The 22884-nt window shown below is 39.5% G+C and overlaps 1 protein-coding gene across 1 annotated transcript in view; it reads left to right on the top strand.

Moving 5' to 3' along the window:
* Window positions 1-661: 661 nt before the first annotated feature.
* The window catches only part of LOC124150944 (contactin-like), a 47770-nt gene continuing 25547 nt past the window's right edge, over window positions 662-22884 (top strand). Inside the window, exons 1-8 of the mRNA XM_046523158.2 lie at window positions 662-802; window positions 1165-1228; window positions 2774-2868; window positions 5982-6067; window positions 6758-6912; window positions 18538-18648; window positions 19152-19484; window positions 20613-20708. Of these exons, the coding sequence (XP_046379114.2) occupies window positions 1165-1228; window positions 2774-2868; window positions 5982-6067; window positions 6758-6912; window positions 18538-18648; window positions 19152-19484; window positions 20613-20708 (940 nt within the window). The 5' untranslated portion in view covers window positions 662-802. The remainder of the gene's footprint in view (window positions 803-1164; window positions 1229-2773; window positions 2869-5981; window positions 6068-6757; window positions 6913-18537; window positions 18649-19151; window positions 19485-20612; window positions 20709-22884) is intronic.

The raw sequence follows: 22884 nt of genomic DNA, 5'->3' as shown, positions 1-22884 counted from the left end.
TTCTAAACAAACTAAACCCAAACCTAGTTTGTATAACAATGTCTACACCAAGTTGCCGATGTACGAAATCTACCAATTGTTTCCAGTTGATACAGCAAAAAAGCACAGGCGTCAAAAGGTAATAGTATTGCAATGTGAACGACCCCTGTTTCAGAACCATAGCATAAGACAGGTTTGAAACATTCAGTCAAATATCTTGAACAACTGATATAACAAACTTCTTGAATTATTTATAGAAAGTATTGCTATGTTATTGTGTGACAGGTTTTGGCTTTTCTCGAAATTAATTAAGGAGTTAATCCAAGACCCAAAGTGTTGATGAAGTTTCTATAGGTTTTCAATCATAAACACAATTTTCATAAGAAATCAAGGGACAAGCATTTCTAAACACTATAGCCTCAGCGGCTTTACAGGGCGAGGCGTTTACGACTTAATAGCACCATAACGTTTTATGAGAGTACACCACCCTGTCGATCGGTTTTTGCACCACTTACAACAGAATAGTGTCGTCTTAACCTACGGTCAGTAAAGCATGGGCTAGAAATGATTAACATATATTACACCGTTTGACATATCAATAATTTCTCACTACCACTGCAAAATTCCTGTTCTGATTTTGAAACAAATACATCAAGACGGAGGAAAGCGAAATGCATTATGGGAAAACTATGTCAAGAGTTGAAACTGCTGACGTCTGGTTGTAAACCTGTCGATGGAGCAATAAAAGAGTATTTTTAAAAATGATCTCAGACGAAGGCTGTGGGATTTCTGAGTAAATAGGAGACTAAATGTGACTCTAACGGTAAGCATGTTCACCCAGTATGCCTCATGTAATGTATAGTTCTCTGTATTCGTTAACGATTAAGTATATAAGAGTCGAAAATGGTTTTCTACGGTTTGGATGTACATGTATGCTACCCAAAGTGAAGCCATGTTTCCGCCATTTTGTTTTACATTGTGTTTTACATTTTGTTTGATATGACATGAAGGTGGGAAGGTAATAATCAGTATCCATAATCATAATAAATAAAATATACTAAAGCAAAGCCCATTGTACGATTCCGCGAATATCATAAGCAAGTTTTATGAATCACTCCTAAATGGCGATGCTACCAGGTGTTTGAGAAAAGGTGTATTCGATCTACTTCCTACTTCCCCTTTCAGATGTTGCTGAATGCCGCCATTGTTTGCGGGATTATAACGGTTGGATTTGGCGATGTTATTTTCGGTAAGTAGCTTATCATCAACATATTAAGGCAGTGAACGTTTCAAAAGTCACCATGAACCGACCGAATATGATGATTATTACTAGCATCGAAGGGAAAATATTGCCCAATGAGTTTTGCCTTCATCCAAGTATATATATTCATCATATATATATGTTACAGGAAACAAGTATAATCAGTGATTAAGTCTAATAACTGGAAATTTCAGTGATTATGTCTAATAACTGATTCACTCGGTGGTTATGTCTAATTACTGAAATTTTCAGTAATTAGACATAATCACTGAAATGAACCAAGGGATTTTATACTTGTTTACTGAAAGCATACCCCTTTCAGTAAACAAGTATAAAATCCCTTGGTTCGTCGTCGTCGCTGGAGTGTATAAATACATTATGACGTCACAGTTGATATTATGACGTCATCAGAAGTATGACGTCATATTATATGTCATTGTCAGTTACACTGAAGAGCTGTCATGAGACAGCGAAAGTACTATGTCTGAAACTGATAAAAGAAGATGATGGACTAACGTGGACTTTATTATTTTATTATATATTACATGTACACCGAGTGAACATTTACCTCATTTTTGTATATGTATGTATGTATATATATCCCAAGTACTGTTAGGAACGTCCAAATATAATCCACATAAATTGAGGTGCAAAAGAAAGTATACCGGGTTTGTTTTTATGTAATTAAAATTGAAATAGATATTGTTAATTTTGGTTATGTCTTTTTAACCATCACCCATTTCTGCAACAGTTTGTAAAAAATAATCTGTGGCTGGGTAATTGTGTGTAACCATAATTTGGTTCAATGAAGACACACCATGTTTGAAATGTAAATTTGTGCCGAAAAAACCCCAACAAATTTATTTTGATTTCCAGAGATAACATGTCTATGATTCCCAGAACAGATCCCCAGCAACTAGTACTGTTACTGGTCGTAAGTGGCGACTGAATGAATAGGGAGATATTGCTGGGTGATTACATGTCATCGTAGGGGGCACGGGTGGCCCAGTCGTCTAAGGCGCCGCGATTCGCTGTGCAGATTTGCGTCCCTTGGGCACGTCAGAAACCTATGATTGTGGGTTCGAATCCCGGATCACCCCAATCATGTTACTAGGTTTGTCAGCACCATACCGGTGCTCGTGGGTTTCACCGAAGTGTAAACGTCTGAGGCCTGTATCACGTCGGGCTTTCCTTCCACATTGAGCTGACCCGCCGTGATAAAACTGGAATATTGTTAAAAGCGACGTTAAATCCAACTCACTCATTCACTCACTCACATGTCATCGTGCCCCGACGGTGAGGATCGTTGCTCAAAATATCAATAACGGCATTGTGTTGTCCAGGTTCGATAAGTTATAGGCCGCCTCCGTATAGTTGGTATATTGCTTGGTGGGGTATTAAACAACAAACACACATCTTTAATGTACCTTTAATGTAAAGTGTACCCTGAATCTATTAAGTCTTACGTAATAATATAATTTATAATCATAGACAAACAACAACTTTTCAAAACTGTTCCTTTTTTTCCCCCAGAATGTCCGGACGAATGGCAGCCTTTTGCAGAAAAATGTTATAAATTTGCTTTTTATCCTTCTCTCACATACGAGGAAGCCAAGATGGACTGTGGGGTAGGTTAATGTATAGCATAGCGTGATAGCTTGAATCAATAACTGATATAGGTTTTATTCGAACAAGGCATTCATTATCAATATGCTTTTAAATCTCTGCATAATGTGATTTCTTTATCAGTTGGTGGAGAAAGGATAGTGTTACTATTTAATATTTATTTATTATTGGAACACTACAAATGTAATGTCAGTGTAAGGACATCTACTTCACTGTCATCCTTCAGGCAAATCCTCTGACATTAGTAGTGAAGTCAGGACTGTGGGGTAGCCTAGTGGTTAAGGCGTTCGCTCGTCACGCCTCAGGCCCGGGTTCGATTCCCGACATGTGTGCAATGTGTGAAGTCCATTTGTGGTGTCCCCCGCCGTGATATTGCTGGAATATTGCTAAAAGCGGCGTAAAACCATACTCACTCACTCTGGTGTCCCCCGCCCTGATATTGTCTGAATATTGCCAAAAGCGGCGTAAAACCATACTCACTCACTAGTAGTATAGTCTGTTCGTTCAAGTATTGACGAGGGAACAACAATTGACTCATCAACAGTTCAAGACTCACAGCAATATGAAATCCATTATGTCCAGATGATTTGTTGACAGACAGATCCTATCACAAATCAATGGGCTTCATTAGGCATTCAGCAGTTACAGTAAACTACGTTTATAACGAACACGCTTATAACGAACTGACCGATAACTTATTTTTTAGTTCCGACCATTTGTTGTATAAATGTTGTATATAACGAACTACGGTTATTACGCACCAAAATTAGAGACCCCTTCGAGTTCGTTATAACCGTACTTTACTGTAGTAACCATACAGTGATTATCAGTACGATATCGGTGGCACAGGTGGCTCAGACGTCCGAGGCGCCGCAATTCCTTTGGACACGCCAGAAACCTATGACCATGGGTTCAAATCCATGTTCGCCCGATTATATTTCTAAAGCTTGTCAGCACCATATCCGTGTTTGTAGGTTACACCAAAGTGGTAAACATGGTAAACGTCTGAGACCTGCATCACTTCGGGCTTTCCACCCACATTAACCTGCCACGCCTTGATATAACAGGAATAGTGTTAAAAGCGGCGTTAAACCCAATCACTCACTCACTCAGTACAACCGCATGGATATGTTCGCGTGAAGGGTCACGTGGCTTCGAAATCTTCACATAATCTAAGCACAGCAGACGCAAACAATGGAGCCATAAATCATGCAATGATTCAGCGTCACTTTTATCATTATAGTATTCCGATACGTAGGCACTAAAACTATAAATCCTTCCCATATCCCACTCCCGAGCCAAGCACCAGACGCAGGGTACAGGAAACAGCCGGTTGTGCCGGTTAAACATCGACAGGGTGAAATGTCATACTGCGTTTATAGCCATGACACACCTCCCTCATTGCAACCGACGTCAAACAATTCATCTTATAAATTTGCACGAAGATGTATTTCCTGACATCGAAGGCAGAGTAATCTATAAAGAATGTAAAGCTTTGTTTTCCGCTTGTTCTTCGTTGTCATGATGACGACACATAAAATAAAAAAGCAAACATTATCTATCGAACTATCATTATTTGTGTTGTGTTTGGCATTAATTCCATCCCCGCACCGGATACATTTAGTCATTTTACATTAGCATGTTTTCGTTAACCACTTTCAGGATTGTTGACTCAAAACTCTGCAAGGTTTACGTGGGTTATTTCACACTTTTATATAATGTCTGTGTGTATAAAGTTTTATGCACGGACACAAACTCTCTCTGTTCTGTATGTTTCTCGACGTCTTTCTCTATATAAATGTACGTTGACTTCTATTTCTACAGGGGGGCACGGGTGGCCCAGTCGTCCGCAGAGTTGCGTCCCTTGGACACCCTAGAAACCTATGATTGTGGGTTCGAATCCCGGCTCGCCCCAAATATGTTTCTAGGTTTGTCAGCATCATGCCCGTGCTCGTGGGTTTCACTGAAGTGGTAAACGTCTGAGACCTGCATCACTTCGGGCTTTCCTCCCACACTAAGCTGACACGCCGTGATATAACTGGAATACTGTTAAAAGCGGCGTTAAACACAACTCACTCACTCACTCACTTTGGTTCTACTTTTATAAAGGGGCAGTAGGGTAATCTGGTGGTTAAATAGTTTGTTCGTCGCACCGAAGATCCTGGTTCGCTTCCCCACATGGGTACAAAATGTGCAGCCCATTTCTGGTGTCCCCCGCTGTCATATTGCTGGAATACTGCTAAAAGCGACGTAAATTCATACCCACTCACTCACTCTGTTTCTATAAAGGTGTACGTAGACACCTTTGCCTGTAACTAGCCGATGGAGTGTCTGCCTGGTGAATGGAAGGTCCGTGTTCGATCCCTGATTGTGTCATACCAAAAGACGTTAAAAGATGTTACTTGTTGTTTCAGTAAAGGTGTACCTAGACTTATATCTCTTTAATGGTATCGTAGACTTATGTCTATGTGAAGGTGTACGTAGACTTATGTCTCTATAAAGGTGTACGTAGACTTATGTATCTATAAAAGTGTACGTAGACTTATGTCTATGTGAAGGTGTACGTAGACTTATGTCTCTATAAAGATGTACGTAGACTTATATTTCAATAAAGATGTACGTAGACTTATGTATCTATAATTGTGTACGTAGACTTATGTATCTATAATTGTGTACGTAGACTTATGTTTCTATAAAGATGTACGAAGACTTATGTCTCTATAAAGGTGTACGTAGACTTATGTGTCTATAAAGGTGTACGAAGACTTATGTTTCTATAAAGATGTACGAAGACTTATGTCTCTATAAAGGTGTACGAAGACTTATGTTTCTATAAAGGTGTACGTACACTTATATCTCTGTAACGGTATATGATGACTTTTTTCTCTATTCATGTGTTAAGGCGCTGGTCTAACCTAGCAATTAGATACGCTTCCCTACATATGCCTGACTGTTGAGATTTTGCAAGTAAGGATTTTCAAAAGTTTTTTAGATATATATTTGGGTGTAAATAATAGCATATAGTCTATATTTAGTTACACGTGTGTAAACTGCCTGTCTATGTACACATTCATTCATTCATTCATTCATTCATTCATGTGCTTTGTAATTTCAGATTCATGGCGCATCCCTGGTTGGAGTCAACCTATATGCTGAACATGTTTTCATTAGCAACTGGCTCCTCATGAATGACCTCTCTCGGTAATGTTTTATTTTTGTTCCGTGTTCTGACTGGAGTAGCTTCCAATTTTTTAGCTTGTGGGTCTCACCAAAGTGGTAAACGTCTGATACCTCACTTCGGGCTTTCCTCCCACATTAAGCTGACACGCCGTGGAATACCGAACTACTGTTAATAGCAGCGTTAAATCCAACTCACTCACTCACACAAGTGACTAAAAAACGTGATAAAAAATGTTTTCAGTAAAGAAAATCTGTAACAAAGGCCATAAACCAAAGGTCTACATAGAGTTAGAAAGTCGGCAAACAAACAACAATTAATGGTGACAATTCAACACATCAAAGACATTTGTTTTTGTTAGTCATAAATACGTCACTCGAGCGGGAAGGATTCAAAATATTCATATCATTATCATGATTTTATTAAATTCATATTAAAGAATAAAAAGTAGTTTTAGCGGTCAGGTACATGCATTCATGTATTATTATTTTATCTGTTGGGAATAGGGCGGTCGGGTAGCCTAGTGGTTAAAGCGTTCGATCGTAACGCAGAAGACCCGGGTTTCGATTCCCGACATGGGTACAATGTGTGAAGCCCATTTCTGGTGTCCCCCGCCGTGATATTACTGGAATATTGCAAAAAGAGGCGTAAAACCATACTCACTCACTCTGTGGGGAATATAATGAACCAATTATATCTTTCTGTATCATCAGCGGCACATGGTTCACCTCTGGCATCGTCAACAACATGAACACCGGCGATCTGGTGTGGGAGAGTGACGCCACCGTCATCCTCCCTGACAGGCAGTACTGGCTCAATGAGGAACACAAGAACATGACCGGCAGGAACATCGTCTACATGTATGGAGGTCGGTGCAACAACATTCCGGTATTGTCTCCAACTTTCTCGAGCCTTGTTTTGTGTTATGTTACAAATAATCTTAATATTTTGTGTTAAGAATTAAATTTTATGAACATTGATAATATTTCACTGTGAAGCATTTGTTCAGGTCAATTTGTCAAAAATGAAAGCAAATGCAATATGAAGTTTACTTAGAAAACAATATATGAAAAGCTGGACTTCCTCATGATAACATTTATTTACAATGCGGGGTTAAGACATTAAGGCAAGAAGTATACATCCTAATGAGTACCCATTATGCTACCATTCATGATGATCTCTTTCTTTATGCATACGCCCAGATTGTCAAAGTCAAAACAAGGTACTTTTGGTCAAGAAGTTAGACATTCAGCTTCAGTTATATTGATGGTCTGATATGGTTCAATAACCATCAATAGCCAATTCCATTCCACTGGCCTGCACTGCAAACACGAAAACGTCGGTTTTTTCCGTATGTGGTCATTGGACAGAAAAACGACGTTATTTTGATGCTTTCAAACCATCGTTTTTCCGTCCAAATAACGTCGTTATTTGACATCGGAATTTACTGGGAGAGAACGATATTATAACTTCATTTTTATCTAAAGACACCCTGTTTTCTGGATCACGGCTCCGTAACTATCCATAACAATTAAGATGAACATTCAGATGAAGTACATGAACAAGTTTTTGTGACGCCACAGTCAATCAAAGACCAATTCTGTGCGGTTTGATTACACACTTCTACCAGGTCGAACATCGTGGATCTTTATTTTCTACCTAAAGAGAATCATAGTTCATAATATTATGCTAATCCATCTACGAAAACCGTCTCGCTCAAGATGACCTTACTTGTTGTTAAATCCATTATCTATCCCCTTACTCCCACACTCCCCATTCCCACGCTCCCCCCGCACACACATACGCACGCACGCACGCACGCACACACACACACACACACACACAAACGCACACACACAAACGCGCGCACGCACACGCACACACACGCACACACACGCACAAACGCACACAAACGCACACACACACACACACACAAGGGACCTAAATAACCTGGACAGGAAATACTTTTGACAGCCTTTTGTCAACACCGCCGCGCTACCACAGAATGTTCGTCCAACTCTGCAGGGGGCATTCTCAGTAGCTTCAAACGCGCCGAAATGTTTTAGCCATGCATCCAAGATGGTGGACAAGTGAAATCGTATGATTTTTGGCTATTTTAGGTCGATATGTGTTTTGGGATTTTACCAAATTCATGGTTACACGGTTGTGAAGAAGCTTTATAACACTTATTCATCTCCATCTCCAATAAAGCTACTCGTACTCACATAAAGTTGTAGTCACTGTTTTATTTCCTTAAAAATATATTACGTGTTCATCAATAACAATTAAGATGAACATTAAATTTCCGATACAAGTAAATGAATAAGTGTGTTTTACGCCACAATCAGTCGAAGACCAAAGTTGTCCGGTTTGATGACACACAATCTACCAGGTACCACATTATGTTTACCCGATCCCCATTTACGTCTCCACTGTGTGGAAATTCCTGCCGAAAACGCCCCATGTACCTGGGAATCTCATTGATACATTCATGCGCGGCATTCTTTACCTTAAGAAGATCATAGTAAACATGCTTATCCAACTCGAACTACCATCCCGCTCAAGATGAATGTTTTATGTAATATCCAACAGACCCACATTCACACACACACACACACACACACACACACACACACACACACACACACACACACACGAGAGTCGAGAGTCAGTAAGAAACTAGAAATAACTGCCTTTGTTCTGTAAATCTCACCAAGTTTCAGCTTTCGCCTCTCCCTTCGTGGAGAAGGAATACGGCCCTCCCTCAATCCAGAATCATGAGTTATACTGTGCCTACCACAATACGTTGTGAATTCGTAGCCTTGCTGTGGACATGCACATTGCTATAAAAGTGCAATAATCGTGGACGCGACGTTAAACCCCATTTCACCTCACCTCACTGAGCAATTTGTAATTGCGACCACCATGTTCCAATCGTCTGGGAAGTAATTGTAACTTGTGTAAACTGCCGGGCAAAAGTAAGTATACACCCATGTTTGATGGTGCTTAAAAATGAAACAAACAAGAAATGGTTATTCGATGGAGATATATTTGCTTCGGGTATCTTAGGCGATACTACATGCAACATATTAATGAGTGTCTCACAATAGGTGACGTGCACATGACCACGGGGATCGCAATTTCACTGAACACAGGAGTGATATTAGCTTGGCAGGCATTTTCTTTTGCCCGGTTGTGTATATATATCCTGGGAATATAATTTTAAACAGTTTGAGAATTGGTGTCGTTATTGTTTTTACTGTTCTAATATATTTGATACTGTACAGCAGTAATGAATAGTTTCCTAGACAGAAAGCATGATCTATGAAACGGTTTCTGGTAGTTCGTAACACTATTTGGGCGACATCCACCTCGTGTCTGCAATCCGACTATCCCCTCTCCCTGGTAAGTTACATCATGTCAAGAGGTCTTTGTGTGTCAAGGACGTAAGAAAATCAGCTGATGCCGGATGCTGAAGAACCGTGTTCACAGCTGACCGACTTGATATATTTCTGCACTGACAGAAACTGGATATACTGACACACAGCTATTATAGATATTTAAATAACCCCTGATCAAATAGATGCCCTTCGTTAATCTCTGTGTGGAGTACCGTATATACCTGTGATAACGATACCGGTGGCGATGCTAATGCTGATGGTGGTGGTGATGATAATGATGGTGACGACGGTGATGATGGTGATGGTGATAATATGCTGATATCCTTGCATTTTACAGTGGTGATAAACATTATCTGTGATTGCAAACTTTAACATTTGAAAAATGAAAACACATATAATTGATCATATGATCAAGGCCGCTTGCGTTGCCTAGTGGTAAAAGCGTTCGCTCCTCGTGCCGAAAGTCCAGGTTCGATTCTCTGCAATTCATAGGCACAATGTGGGAATCCCCCGCCGTGATATTGCTGGAACATTGCTCACGTGGCGTAAAATCCGACTCACTCACAAACTCTCATAAATCACTGTGGCATTTCTAACCAAGGTTCTGCAGATGGCACCGGAGTATGTCAAGATTCAACTCTCAGTTGGTCTTCTTCCATTATATCTCACTAGGTGGCGCTACTGGCCTCGGTAGGTCGTTCATTCATCCACAGGGCTGTGTACATGAATGGCGGCACTTTCTTACAGCGGTTGTCAAGTAGGGGTTTATGTCATGGGAAGTTGACCTCAACCGATTCCAGCAGTCCTGCTTTTATCTGATCCATTGGCCGAAGTTTGTGGCTCTGTGACAACACGTACAACAGAAAGTCTATTGAACAGGAGATGCAATGGGCTATTCATGACATATCACAGACTTTTACGAATTGTGAACCGGCCTCGCGATATCTAATCCGTTGTCCTCGCATAAATATTAACATATCTTCGAGATCTGTCTGAATGAATGGCGTGACAACATTCAAGAAGTACGTTAACGGTTATGTGAAATATTAGAATGATTCCTCCACAGAAGCCAAAACTTGTTTGATTCTTCGGTAGCATTTTTAATAAATGTTGTTCACGAGAGGTTCCTGAATACATTAATCGAGATTACGCTATCCGCATGGATGACCTATTCCTGCATAGATATATCTAGATCGGTGACGCTAAGCCGGTGACCCGTACCCAGATAGATCCGGACATACCAGTGGAACAGGCACTCACTCACTCACTCACTCACTCACTCACTCACTCACTCACTCACTCCAATAAAGCAACCAATAAAACAATCAATCAACTTCATAAAACAATCAATCAACTTCATAAAACAATACAATCAATATAACAAGTAAATCAATCAATAAAACAACTCAATCAAACAATTTAATAAAACAACTCAATCAAACAATTTAATAAAACAACTCAAACAAACAACTCAATCAATCTACCAAATCAATTAACTCAAACCATCTATCTATCAATCAAACAATCAATCGTGCTTTCTAAATGCAAGAAAATGGAAATCGAGTGACGGATGCTTGACTCATTGTAAGTCTTTGTACGCCATTGTATCGTTGCTAGTGGTACCAGTTACCAGTTTGGGCGAGACGAAGCATTGACGAAGCAAAGAGTTTAATCTGACGTCGCCTTGAGGGAGACTGGTTTCACACCTGTGATTCCTGGCGATAAGAAATATGGCATTGCATAATAGGTCTTCAGCAACCCATGCTTGCCGACTCACGGGATGGGGTGGTCAGGCTCGCTGACTTGGTTGATGCATGTCATCGTATCCCAATTGCGTAGATCGATGCTCATGATGTCAGTCACTGGATTGTCTGGTCCAGACTCGATTATTTTACAGACCGCCGGAATATTGCTGAGTGCGGCGTTAAACAACAAACAAACAAACAAACAAACAAACACCCAGGCCAGCAGTTAGACGTATCAACGTATAATCGTAAATTCTCCTCAGCGTAATATATATCTTGTAAGTGTGTAAACAGGGTGTGTTTGGTAACTTGAGTAGATAGCACAAGTGCACGAAGGGATGTTATTTCAGATGACAAATGAAAGGAGACAGAATGATTGTGACGCAAATTTAGTGACTTTTTTTAGTTACCCATCCCTGAATTGAGAAGACTTGCGTTACGAAGCTCCGTCAAGTCGTTATCAATATCCGTAAATGTCTGTGATATTATTACTGTGAGTGAGGCACCCAATCACCAGCACACAAAGTCAGCGATCTAACCCAGCCATCGATGCTTCCACCAAAAATAAAAGTCAGTAACTGTTAGTCCAGATCACGTACTTTGTGTACCCCTCTGACAAGTGAAAAATGGCACGGCTCCCCTGGCCGAAAGCTTCGAACACACAATGCCATTACAAACGTGGTCAAATGTAACAAAAGTTATATTTGGATAACACTTTCTCAGGAAAGCGCAGATTCATGTATTTTTTTGATATAATAGACGTTGATGGCTGATTATAAATGGACAAATTAAAGCCAAAACATATCTTATGAATTATTGGTAATGGACAATGGGCAAACGGGAGGCCGGGGTAATTAGCGCCAATTACCTGTTGGCTTCCCTTGTTACGTTTCCTCCTTTGCTATCTTTTTACTTTTGTTGTTCTTACAGGTACATATATAAACTCACGGGCAAAAGAAACGCTGGTTTTATAAACGTTGACACAGTTTTGATCAAAACCTAAAACCATGATTCGATACCATATAAAAACATTCTCCCAAACGCACCAATTATTTCCTAGGGGTCGTGCCGAATCTGCAGCACGTGATTTTCGGAGAAATGCGTTTTTTCCCTCTTTTTGTAAACAATGCATAAGGAAAATTTCGTGCTAGATTTAGGTATAAATTGTGCACAGAAACCTTCTGTAGCATTGAATCGTTTAGATTTCACCTACAAGAATGTCACGTTTGACGTCTGAGCAGCGAGAGAGAGCAATAGGAATGTTGCAGATGGGTGAAACTCAGACCAGAGTTGCAGAAATCATGAACTGTCACAAAACCACTATCGAGAGACTGGTGAAACGTTTTAGAGATAATGGCCGGACATCAGACAAACCACAAAGTGGAAGACCACGAGTAACCACGCCCAACGAAGACCGCTGTTTGCGTATGTTGCACCTACGTAACAGATTCCTCACAGTGACGTCATCAGCACAAAATGCTTTCCAACACACCGTCAGCAGAAGGACTGTAGCCCGACGTCTCCGCCATTTTTGTTTGAGAGCTTATCGACCTTTGAGGGTAATGGCCTTGACCCGACAACATAGACTCAACAGAATGAGATGGGCTCGTACAGTGCAACGCTGGCAAAGACGACATTGGGACAGAGTGCTGTTTACCGATGAGAGTACGTTCAAAGTTTTCAGTGCTGACGGCCGAGTGCGAGTTTACCGGCGTAGAAGCGAACGTACGTCACGTTGCTGCGTTCAGGAAGTGCACCCCCATGGCGTTGGCAGTGTGATGATCTGGGGCGGTATTTGCGGTGACACCAAGACCGACCTGGTGGTTATAAATGATAACCTCAACGCTAACGGCTATATCAACCAGCGTTTCTTTTGCCCGTGAGTTTATGTTCTCTGCCTCATAGCGTTAATTCACCTGATGAAGGAGTAAGTTTTTACTCCGAAACGATGTGTTCCTCACAATAAAGACGTTGACATCCATACATTTTCTTCCTTGTGTGTATCCCTTCTTAATGCCTTCAAAGCCTTAATCTAGCTTTGTTTTTAAATGTGGAGATATTTGCGTGGACTATAATATGGTCATGCTTATAAACATTTGTGTCCTTGTCTACATGAGCATTTAGACATAAATTTTATAGCTAAGGAAATTGCTGAAACTGCAGGGATGAAGTACACTTTATAGCAAGCTGTGATCTTTATTCACACTTTAGATGTTCGTAATGGAGATCTGTAACTGAAGTTTATCGTAATTTTCAGCAACTCTCGCCTCTTGACCAGCTGAACGTCTTAGTGCATTCTGATGCCATTGAAACATTCCAGGCTGCCCTTCTTTCTGTGATGCTTTGACGGATGAAATCTATTGCGTTATAATACTCTCTGTTTGCTGATATTTAATATTGCATTCACTTATGGAGTTTTTTCTTTTACTCAATAAATGTTTTACGCATTTTAGTGACTGAAAATGTGGTGTCTCAAAGGTCATACTGGCCGGGCATTCTACATATCTTTACCCGAACTACGTAGCCATTTTTATGCTGTGCAATTCTTCTTTCAGCTTTTCTGTCTGTACCATCAACTTAACTGCCCTCACCCCCTGCAGTGTTCCATTCCCATATTGCCAAGGTGACCCACAAGAAGGAATACGGCCCTCCCTCAATCCAGAATCATGAGTTATACTGTGCCTACCACAATAAGTTGTGAATACGTAGCCTTGCTGTGGCCAAACATTTTTTAACAATTTGTCAAACTTTGATATGTATACAACACATATAACTCAGTTTTACTTCATCTTAATATATCAGTTGAATCCCACTTGACCTTTGAAGATCCGTGTTAGAATAGGTCTTCAGCAACCCAGGCTTGTCGTTATAGGCGACTATGCTTGTCGTAAGAGGCGACTTAAGGGATCGGATGGTCAGGCTCGCTTATGAATATCAAATACATGTCTTGAAATATAGACTTGTAAAAGAGTTCATCAATGAACCATATGCAGTCTAACCCATTTAATTGGCGTGTATGGATATATTATCCATTTACTTATACACAGTCACTTATTATGGACATATACAGAATTTCATTGTGCCTTATTATTAAAAAACAATACCCGTGAACAACCCATGCTTGTACGAAGGCGACTAACGTAATCGGATGGTCAGAGTCGCTGACTTGGTTGATGCATGTCATTGTATCCCAATTGCGTAGATCGGTGCTCTTGATCTCAATAGCTGGATTGTCCGGCCCAGACTGGATTATTTAAAAAAACGCCGCCATATAGCTGGTATATTGTTGAGTGCGGCGTTAAACAACAAACAATCAAACCAAAACTATTATTAAACACCTTTCAAGAATGAGAAATTAAACTATTATTTTCTTTATAGTTAGTTTTATTTATAAAATAATTTGATTCATAATTTAATCATTGTGTTGCTTTCTTGTCTGTCATTCAATGCACATGTTCAAACCCCTAAACTTTTAATATTTGTTTTTCACAAATGGTTACGTTAGTGAGTTGCCTCGATCTTTTGTTACCTACTCACACGAACAGATTAAAATAATTTGTTTGTTCTATCATATTTCATTTTATTTAATTCATAATAAGAAATTAATAATTCATTTATCACAGTATAGATCATATCACTCTTTTATATCACTATCTGATGTTAAGGTTTTATTGCAGAAATTATCATGAATTCAAAATGTAGAAAGATACACAATTTGCCGTAATTTGAAATGCAATATTTTTCAACTTTTAAACTATACAAAGTATAATGATTAGAATGCCTGTAACAGACAGTGTTTAAGAAAGAAATATTAGTCTATTAGTCCCATTTTTCAGATATGCCCCTCAGTTGTATTATTGTATATCTCCAGATAGATGTTTACATTGTAGTTCTCATTATTTGATGATAATTCAAAAAGCAACATAGAAAATATATATTCTACCATGACAAAAGAATACAGAGTATACAATAACTCGTAATTGTTCAAAAAGAGATTTCAAATCACAATAACATATATGATATAAACAGAGGTGGTGATGCTTTATTCTCTACATTGTGCCCTTGTTCGTGAGCCCTTGTTCTATTCAGCAAACAGCCCAAACCCGAAACTCCACAATATATCCGATTACACTGACCAAGGCTGGCCCCAGCTGGATTCTCCCACACGTCAGTTCTCCATGCGATACTGACACCCTTGTACGTCTCCCAGACCATAGAGAATAAATTTAAAAGGAATACAGCTCAAGTCTAGAACGCTTTGGCAAGCCGAGATTGCCTCAATTCTAAACATGGAAGTGAGCATTAATAAAACAATATTGTTCTTGGCTCCTTTAGATTATATTTTGTAGATACATATTTTTAACTACTAAAACTTTACTGACACTGGTACTGTCCCTTTTGAAGCTATTTATAGCTCGAATAAGAATTTCGAATTATCGTTCATTGTTCGATGTAAATACATCGGTGACAAGTGAGGATATCATATAGTAATCGTTGATGCCCCACTACACTATAATAAACATTATAATCAAGTTGACTAGTGTGTACATTACTACAGTGGACATGTACCTGATCATGCCCTTCGTAATATCAAATACTAATTGTGTGATGAATTTAACTGGATCATTGGTGACATGTGATATTTCTTAATAATTTCTTTCCTGGTTGGTCTATCCATGTCTAAAAAATAAAAAATAAAAATTAAAAAGGAAAATAGAACAATTCTTAATTTCAGGCTAGAGCTGTGGGAATCTAGACTTTCCCAGTCATTGTAATCAGTGAGGGGTCCTTTATCATCCCTATTTGACTGCTTATAAAAATATTATATCTCTCCTCACAGCTCGTTAATATATATTTTTGCTTCTGAATATTCGAAACAGAGTGATTGAGTTGGTACTACACGTGTATACGGTTCCATTTTAAATGACTGCAGTGCTCCATTATGAAAACAAATTGTTTTAACGCTGCTCTCAGCAGTATTCCAGTGACATATGATGGCCGTCTGTTGTATATGAAATAAATGCAAATTGAATCTTGAATCTTGAAAGTTGTAGCTTTTCCGCAAATCAGAAGCACATGCAGTATACAGTAGATCAACTGCAATATACTGTATACAAATGGGCTGGAGCACACATTTCCTACTCCTTCCCGGGAAACACCTCATGGGGGGTGTAACGAGGTCACAGGTCAGGCATGCACTCGTCAGTTGTCTGATACGGTCAAGAGTAAGATCTCCGAGACGATCACTGCACTAGAGGAATGTGGATTGTTGATGAGGTACAACGTGTTTGGAACTGGGAGTTGAACACTATGCACTTATAGAGAAGAGCTCACCATAAAACGTTATGCACTCGCGGACGGACTTGTGTTTTCAATTCAAGACGTACATGTATCAGGTTGAACTTCTACGACAGATATAACTTGGGTACCGCTCCCTAACTGTAACATCAACTGAACTTTACGCCTTTTATACATATTTGTGATGGGGCGACCATGCGACAACGAGACATATTTTGACATTGAAAAATGTCGCGTTACGGCATTGTCGCCCTTTTGTAAAATATAGAAAAAGATTATTCAAAGAGCGACAATGCGACAACGCATGTGTTTGTATTTGTTTGTGACGGGTGCCACCCGTGGGTCAACACCTGGTATCATCACTATTTGATAGTGATTCATAAGCACTTGCTTATGATATAGTCGGAATCGTACTATCGACTCTGCTTTATGCAGAGATTTCTATTGGATGTAGAAGGGGTTTGTCGCTTTAATTATTCAACTTTCCAACATTCAACTTTCCCTTAATGTCGAGCAATATCCCTGCAGCTCCAGCCCTTTGTGTCTACATTTTACAAATTGAATTCTTTTAGGTACAATCAAGCTTGTCTCTTTCTTCAAAGATTTCAAAGAGCGCCATTCGACTCTTGCTCAGAAGACGTTCTATCAGGGTACATCATTCAAGGCCTCAGTAAAGCTTTCATTAAGTTTTGTGGTAGATATGTGGGTGGCATTTCCAAATTTGATGCATCAGTGACAAGAATTATGTCCGATGTAATTCTCTATTTTGATTTGTACCATATGTTCCCGTGTCCTTTCAGGTGAACAATTGACTTGCATGTGTTTGTGGCGGGGGCCAGCGGTGGGGCAGTATACATGTACACTCCCCGTTTCGCGAACACCTGTTATCATCACTATTTGATAGTGAATCAAAAACACATGCACACCATATGTTCTGAATCGTACAATCAACTCTTCTTTTAGCGGAGACTTTTTATGAATATGGAAAGCGTTTTGTCGCTTTTATTGTATTGTTTTATGTGGCACAGTGAAGCAGGTGTTGTCTTACAGCACATAAGTTATGAAACTTATGTTGCGTCATTACACAATGAGGCTTGTGTTGTGACAAACATGGAGTACTGTGAAAACGGAGCTTTGAAATGTATGTTATGTTGTGTTATTGCACAATGGGGTATATTTTATTTACAGCACTGTGTACCATATGTTGTGTTATATAACTGTGGGGTTTGTGTTGTGTTACAATACTGATAACCATACTATGTGATATAGGACTGTTAAGTGTTTTAGCACCATGCTTATGTTGTGTTTTAGCACTGTGGACCATATGTTGTGTTATAGCACTAGGAACCAAATGTTGTGTTATGGCACCGGGAGGATTCGTGTGATAACTGCTCTGAAGATAGAGGTTTGACTCTATTGATCAAGAAATGAAGATTTTTAGTTAAGAAACTTGACACAATGTAAGATTCATATTGAATTAAGGTATTACTGACTGTGCGATCATTGGTATTGATCGACAGTAACGTGAAGGTCACGTTCGACAATTAGAGTTTACAGCACAATTATGGCGGTGAATCGCTAAGATTCATTTGTCAAACGTAGAACGTCCTATACGCACAGTGTGTTAGTGTGCTGTATACATACCTTCACATCTGGTTACACCCGATTCAGCTTCAAATATATATTTGAATACTCTTGCTTTATGTTTGTTTGTTTGTTTGTTTGTTGTTTAACGCCGCACTCAGCAATATTCCAGCTATATGACGGCGGTCTGTAAATAATCGAGTCTGGACCAGACAATCCGGTGATTGACAGCATGAACATCGATCCACGCAATTGGGATCGATGACATGTATGAACCAAGTCAGCGAGCCTGACCAGCTGATCTCGTTAGTCGCCTTTTACGACAAGCATAGTCGCCTTTTACGGCAAGTATGGGTTGCTGAAGACCTATTCTACCCCGGAATCGTCACGGGTCTCTTGCTTTATATACTTTATATATATGCAGCAGTTAGTGCTTTTGTGGAACAATCTTTCTTACCATTTCAGTGACCCAGTACGGTTGGAGCAGGATTCAAGGGGACAACAGCCAATCCTCTTATGTGTGTGAGATACCTCTGGATGAAGCCTACCGCATTGTGCAGGAGGAGAGAGACTTTGGTAAGCTGATTAGAAGCTTATAATATATAAGACTTTATCAACAAGCCAAACATTCGTTAATGCAGGCATTTGTTAATCCAGTCCGGTTTTACGGGGTTAACGTTTGTCATACATAGTTTGGCACGGGTGTCCCAGTCGTCTAGGACGCCGCAATTCGCTGTGCCGAGTTGCGTCCCTTGGGCACACCAGAATCCTATGATCGTGGGTTCGAATCCCGGTTCGCCGCGATTATGTTTCGAGGTTATTAGCGCCATACCCGTGTTTCACCAGAGTGGTAAAGGTCTAAGACCTGCATCACTTCGGGCTTTCCTCCCACATCAAGCTGATAGGCCGTGATGTAAGTTGAATACTGTTCAAAGTGTTAAACTCAACTCACTCACTCACTCACTCATATTCATAGTCTTTTTTTCACAAATGTTCATTTCAGTGTAACGGCGGAGTATTTGCCATGCATAGAATTACATGTTTTCTACTCACATTTGTTTTTCTCACACATATATCAGATTATGGTACGAACATCACGGACCCTAACGATGTTCCCCGAGGGCCCCGACTTATGACGGAACCTTACGATCTTGTGGAGATCGGAGATGCGGTGACAGCCTCCATCGAGTGTGTAGCTACAGCTGTGCCTCCACCTATATACCGAATGTATCACACCTTACAAAATGTCACCATCCTGATAACCCCCGATCTCGATGACCGGTACTCGCTAACCAACGGGAAGGTAACAATCGCTGACCCTCGCGAGGACCCGGATGGAGGTCGATACCACTGCGAGGCTGAAAACGAATTTGGAATTGTTGTCAGTAAACAGATGCAGCTGTCCTTCGGCAGTAAGTTTTCGTTGGGTCCACAGTTGACTATAATTTGTTGTTTAACGCCGCACTCAGCAATATTCTAGCTATATTACCGTGGTCTGTAAAAAATCGAGTCTGGACCAGACAATCCAGTGATTGATATCATGAGCATCGATCCACACAATTGGGATACGATGACGTGCATCAGCCAAGTCAGCAGGCCTGGGCCCCCGATCCCGTTAGTCGCCTCTTTCGACAAGCATAGTCGCATTTTACGGCAAGCATGGGCTGCCGAAGACATACTGCTTTTAATTTCTGGACGAAAAACATGAAAATAGAAAAGTGCGTGGATCCAGATGTGGGGGTGCGGTTTGGAGGGGGCGCATCCCCATCCCCCTTTTTTAAGCATTCTAATGATGGTGAGGTATAAAATACATCTAAAGCATTTAGTGACTGATGGCAACTCTTTGGCTAACAAACGCAAAGTTTTCCCAAAATATTTCCATTCATTTTTTCGAAATCTTTTCCCCAATTGGACTTGTACCATATGGTCCCATTGCTGCCCAGGTGAACACTTGCCTTGCCTTTGCATGTGCTAATGACAGGTGTCATCGGTTGGCAGGATACGCTTTCCTTTTTTTGCGAACACTGGCTATAATCACTATTTCATTGTGATTCATGAACACATGCTTTTGATAGTATTTGGAATTAATTTGGATGCAAGTTGGAACCGTACAATGGACTGTGCTTTTAGCAGATGGAGCAAATTCCATATACATTTCTCGTAATTATGGAAAGAGTTGTGTCCCTTATTTGTACAGAACTAAGATTTCATCCCATCAGTGACAAACAGGATGTCGAATGCAATTCCCTATTTTGACTTGTATCATATGTTCCCGTGATTTTTCATGCGAACAACTGACTAGCCCTTGTGTGCATTTGTTCGAAAGGTCATTTTTTTCGCGAACACCTGGTGTCATCTCTATTTGATAGTGATTAATAAACACATGCTCATAATATAGTCGGAATTGTACACCCAACTTTTAGCAGAGATTTCTAGTGATTATGGAAGTAAATTTATCGCTGTTATTCAAAAACTTAAGACATTTCTTGTGCGAAGATTGTCCAGGGTTGAATAATTATAATAACTTAATCTTATTCCAGACTTGGCCGAGTTTTCCAACGTTGGAAGGGAGCCTGTCCGTGCAGTACGCCATAGTTACGCCATAATTAATTGTGTACCTCCCTTAGGAAAGCCAGGTTGGTGAACAGTCTGGAGCTGGGTGTCCAACGATTGTATATTCTGAGTTTTCTGTTGTTGTTGGGTTTTTTTATGTTGTTGTTTGTTTGGGGTTTTGGTTTTTATTTTTTATTTAATTATTATTTTTTTATTTATTTATTATTATTTTTATTTATTTATTTATTTTTATTTTTTTTGGGAGGGGGGGGGGGGGGGGGGTCATTTCTTTTTGAAATGTTTAAAAATTGGTTCTACCTTATTACATCTGCATTTATAAATGTAAAATTTTGATAAAAGTGAAAACAGATATAATGATATCATCAGTATTTTTATCATTACTACAGCCAAATATTATCGGATCACAATTATCAGTTAACCAAATAAAAAATAATTCCAAAAACATTCCATATTTCTACATTCCGAAAATGAAATGGTTCAGATTATCTTCGTTTTCTTCACAAAAAGTACAACAAAGGTGGTTAGCAATGTACAGTTTATGTACGCATTTGTTGTCAATATTATGTGTTAAATTCTAAACTGAAGCCATCTCAGCCTAGTGTCCTGTATTGTCTTAAAATAATTCTTATAATTCCGTTTAAATTCACTTTGAAATTGTCCTTTCCCTTTTGGCCTGGTAATATCAACAACACATCGTAGATATATTATGTGTAATAATCTACTTTAGGTCTTTTTTACATGAAAAAAGCTTCCTTTTAGTAGGTGTAAAAACATTGGAGTACTTGCATTAACTTAATCAATATGTAAATGCTTCAGATAACCTTTGATTCAGTTTAGAACATCATAAAAGTCAAGACAAGACACATTGAGTTGAAGACACATTGTGTTGAATCTGATAGGGACTAAAATTCACCATTCTCATCAATCTATTTCTGTTGGACGGTAGTAAAGCGTCCCTTGAAAAGAGTGTAAGTACATTTAATTTTTTTGCTTGAATTCCGGACTGAGGATAAAGTTTGATAAATCCCAGGTTGTTTGGTTGGGTTCCATGAAAAAATAGTCACGTGCGTCTTTTACATGACTTCAAACTTTATGGAATCCGTCGATTTTTAAAATACAACAAATATGTAAAAAAAATGGGTGAACTGAATTATAATAGGCTCCGTGCGATAAATAATAATAATAATAATAATAATAAGTGCCTTTATAATGCGCCAGATTCCATTCACCAAGTGGATGCTCATAGCGCTACACTATTATTACCCCGGTCAATGGATCGATTACACAAAATATTAATAAGTGGAAGAGGAGTATCATTACCCCGCTTGGTAGAATAGCAATAATAAGGTCTCATTAGATTTCAAAATTGAATTTTTTACTGTTAACTCTTCCTAACCTTCTGCAGGTTTTCCTAAGCAACTACATGGGTGCTTGTTTAAAATTCTGAGGAATCAAAAGAAAGAGAAATTATCTGTAAACCTGTCCAAGAAGGTGGTTGGAGAATGGTTATTTTTCCATCATGTCAATTAAGGCTCTAAAGGTTTCATTTATCCGAAAAGATTTGAAAAATATGCCAAATGGCAAAAGATGCTAGTGTCCAAGTTTCCAACTTTCAAAGGCATTTTGTTAGACTTTTTCCAAAAAAACATATCAGGTAGTATGAATAACATTTGTTTGGAAGGATTGTTTGGTGGCATTCCATGAATTTGGTTGAGCAGTTGTTACTGGTTTCTTACAGCATTTTCTGGCAGGACGAATAATTCTCACGTTCCCATAAGCAATTGTCCATTTTTCATAACAAAATGGGTAGAGAAAGGTATTTTACAAATCTGTATATTCTTGGCTGAGAACATAAAGATATAATTGTGTTTACCAAAGTAATTTTCTTTCTCAAGAACAGTCCTGTCCCTTAAACCAACAATGCGTACGATACGATATTGGTCTATTGTCTATACATTTACTGAAATGCGAATGGCTGCATATATCTGATTCTGGTGCAATGCTGTTGCAATGTTAAACGGGGAGACGGATGACCCAGTCGTCAAAGGCGCCGCGACTCGCTGTGCAGAGTTGCGTCCCTTGGGCACGCCAGAAACCTATGATTGCGGGTTCGAATCCGGTTCGCCCCGATTATGTTTCTAGGTTTGTCAGCACCATACCCGTGCTCGTGGGTTTCGCCGAAGTGGTAAACGTCTGAGACCTGCATTACTTCGGGCTTTCCTCCCACATTAAGCTGAC

Source organism: Haliotis rufescens, unplaced genomic scaffold (genome assembly GCF_023055435.1).
Source record: "Haliotis rufescens isolate VD_foot unplaced genomic scaffold, xgHalRufe1.0.p SCAF_4, whole genome shotgun sequence".
Classification (NCBI taxonomy): domain Eukaryota; kingdom Metazoa; phylum Mollusca; class Gastropoda; order Lepetellida; family Haliotidae; genus Haliotis; species Haliotis rufescens.
Note: the sequence above shows the minus strand (reverse complement) of the source record. Positions and strands in the feature narration are given on the sequence as shown.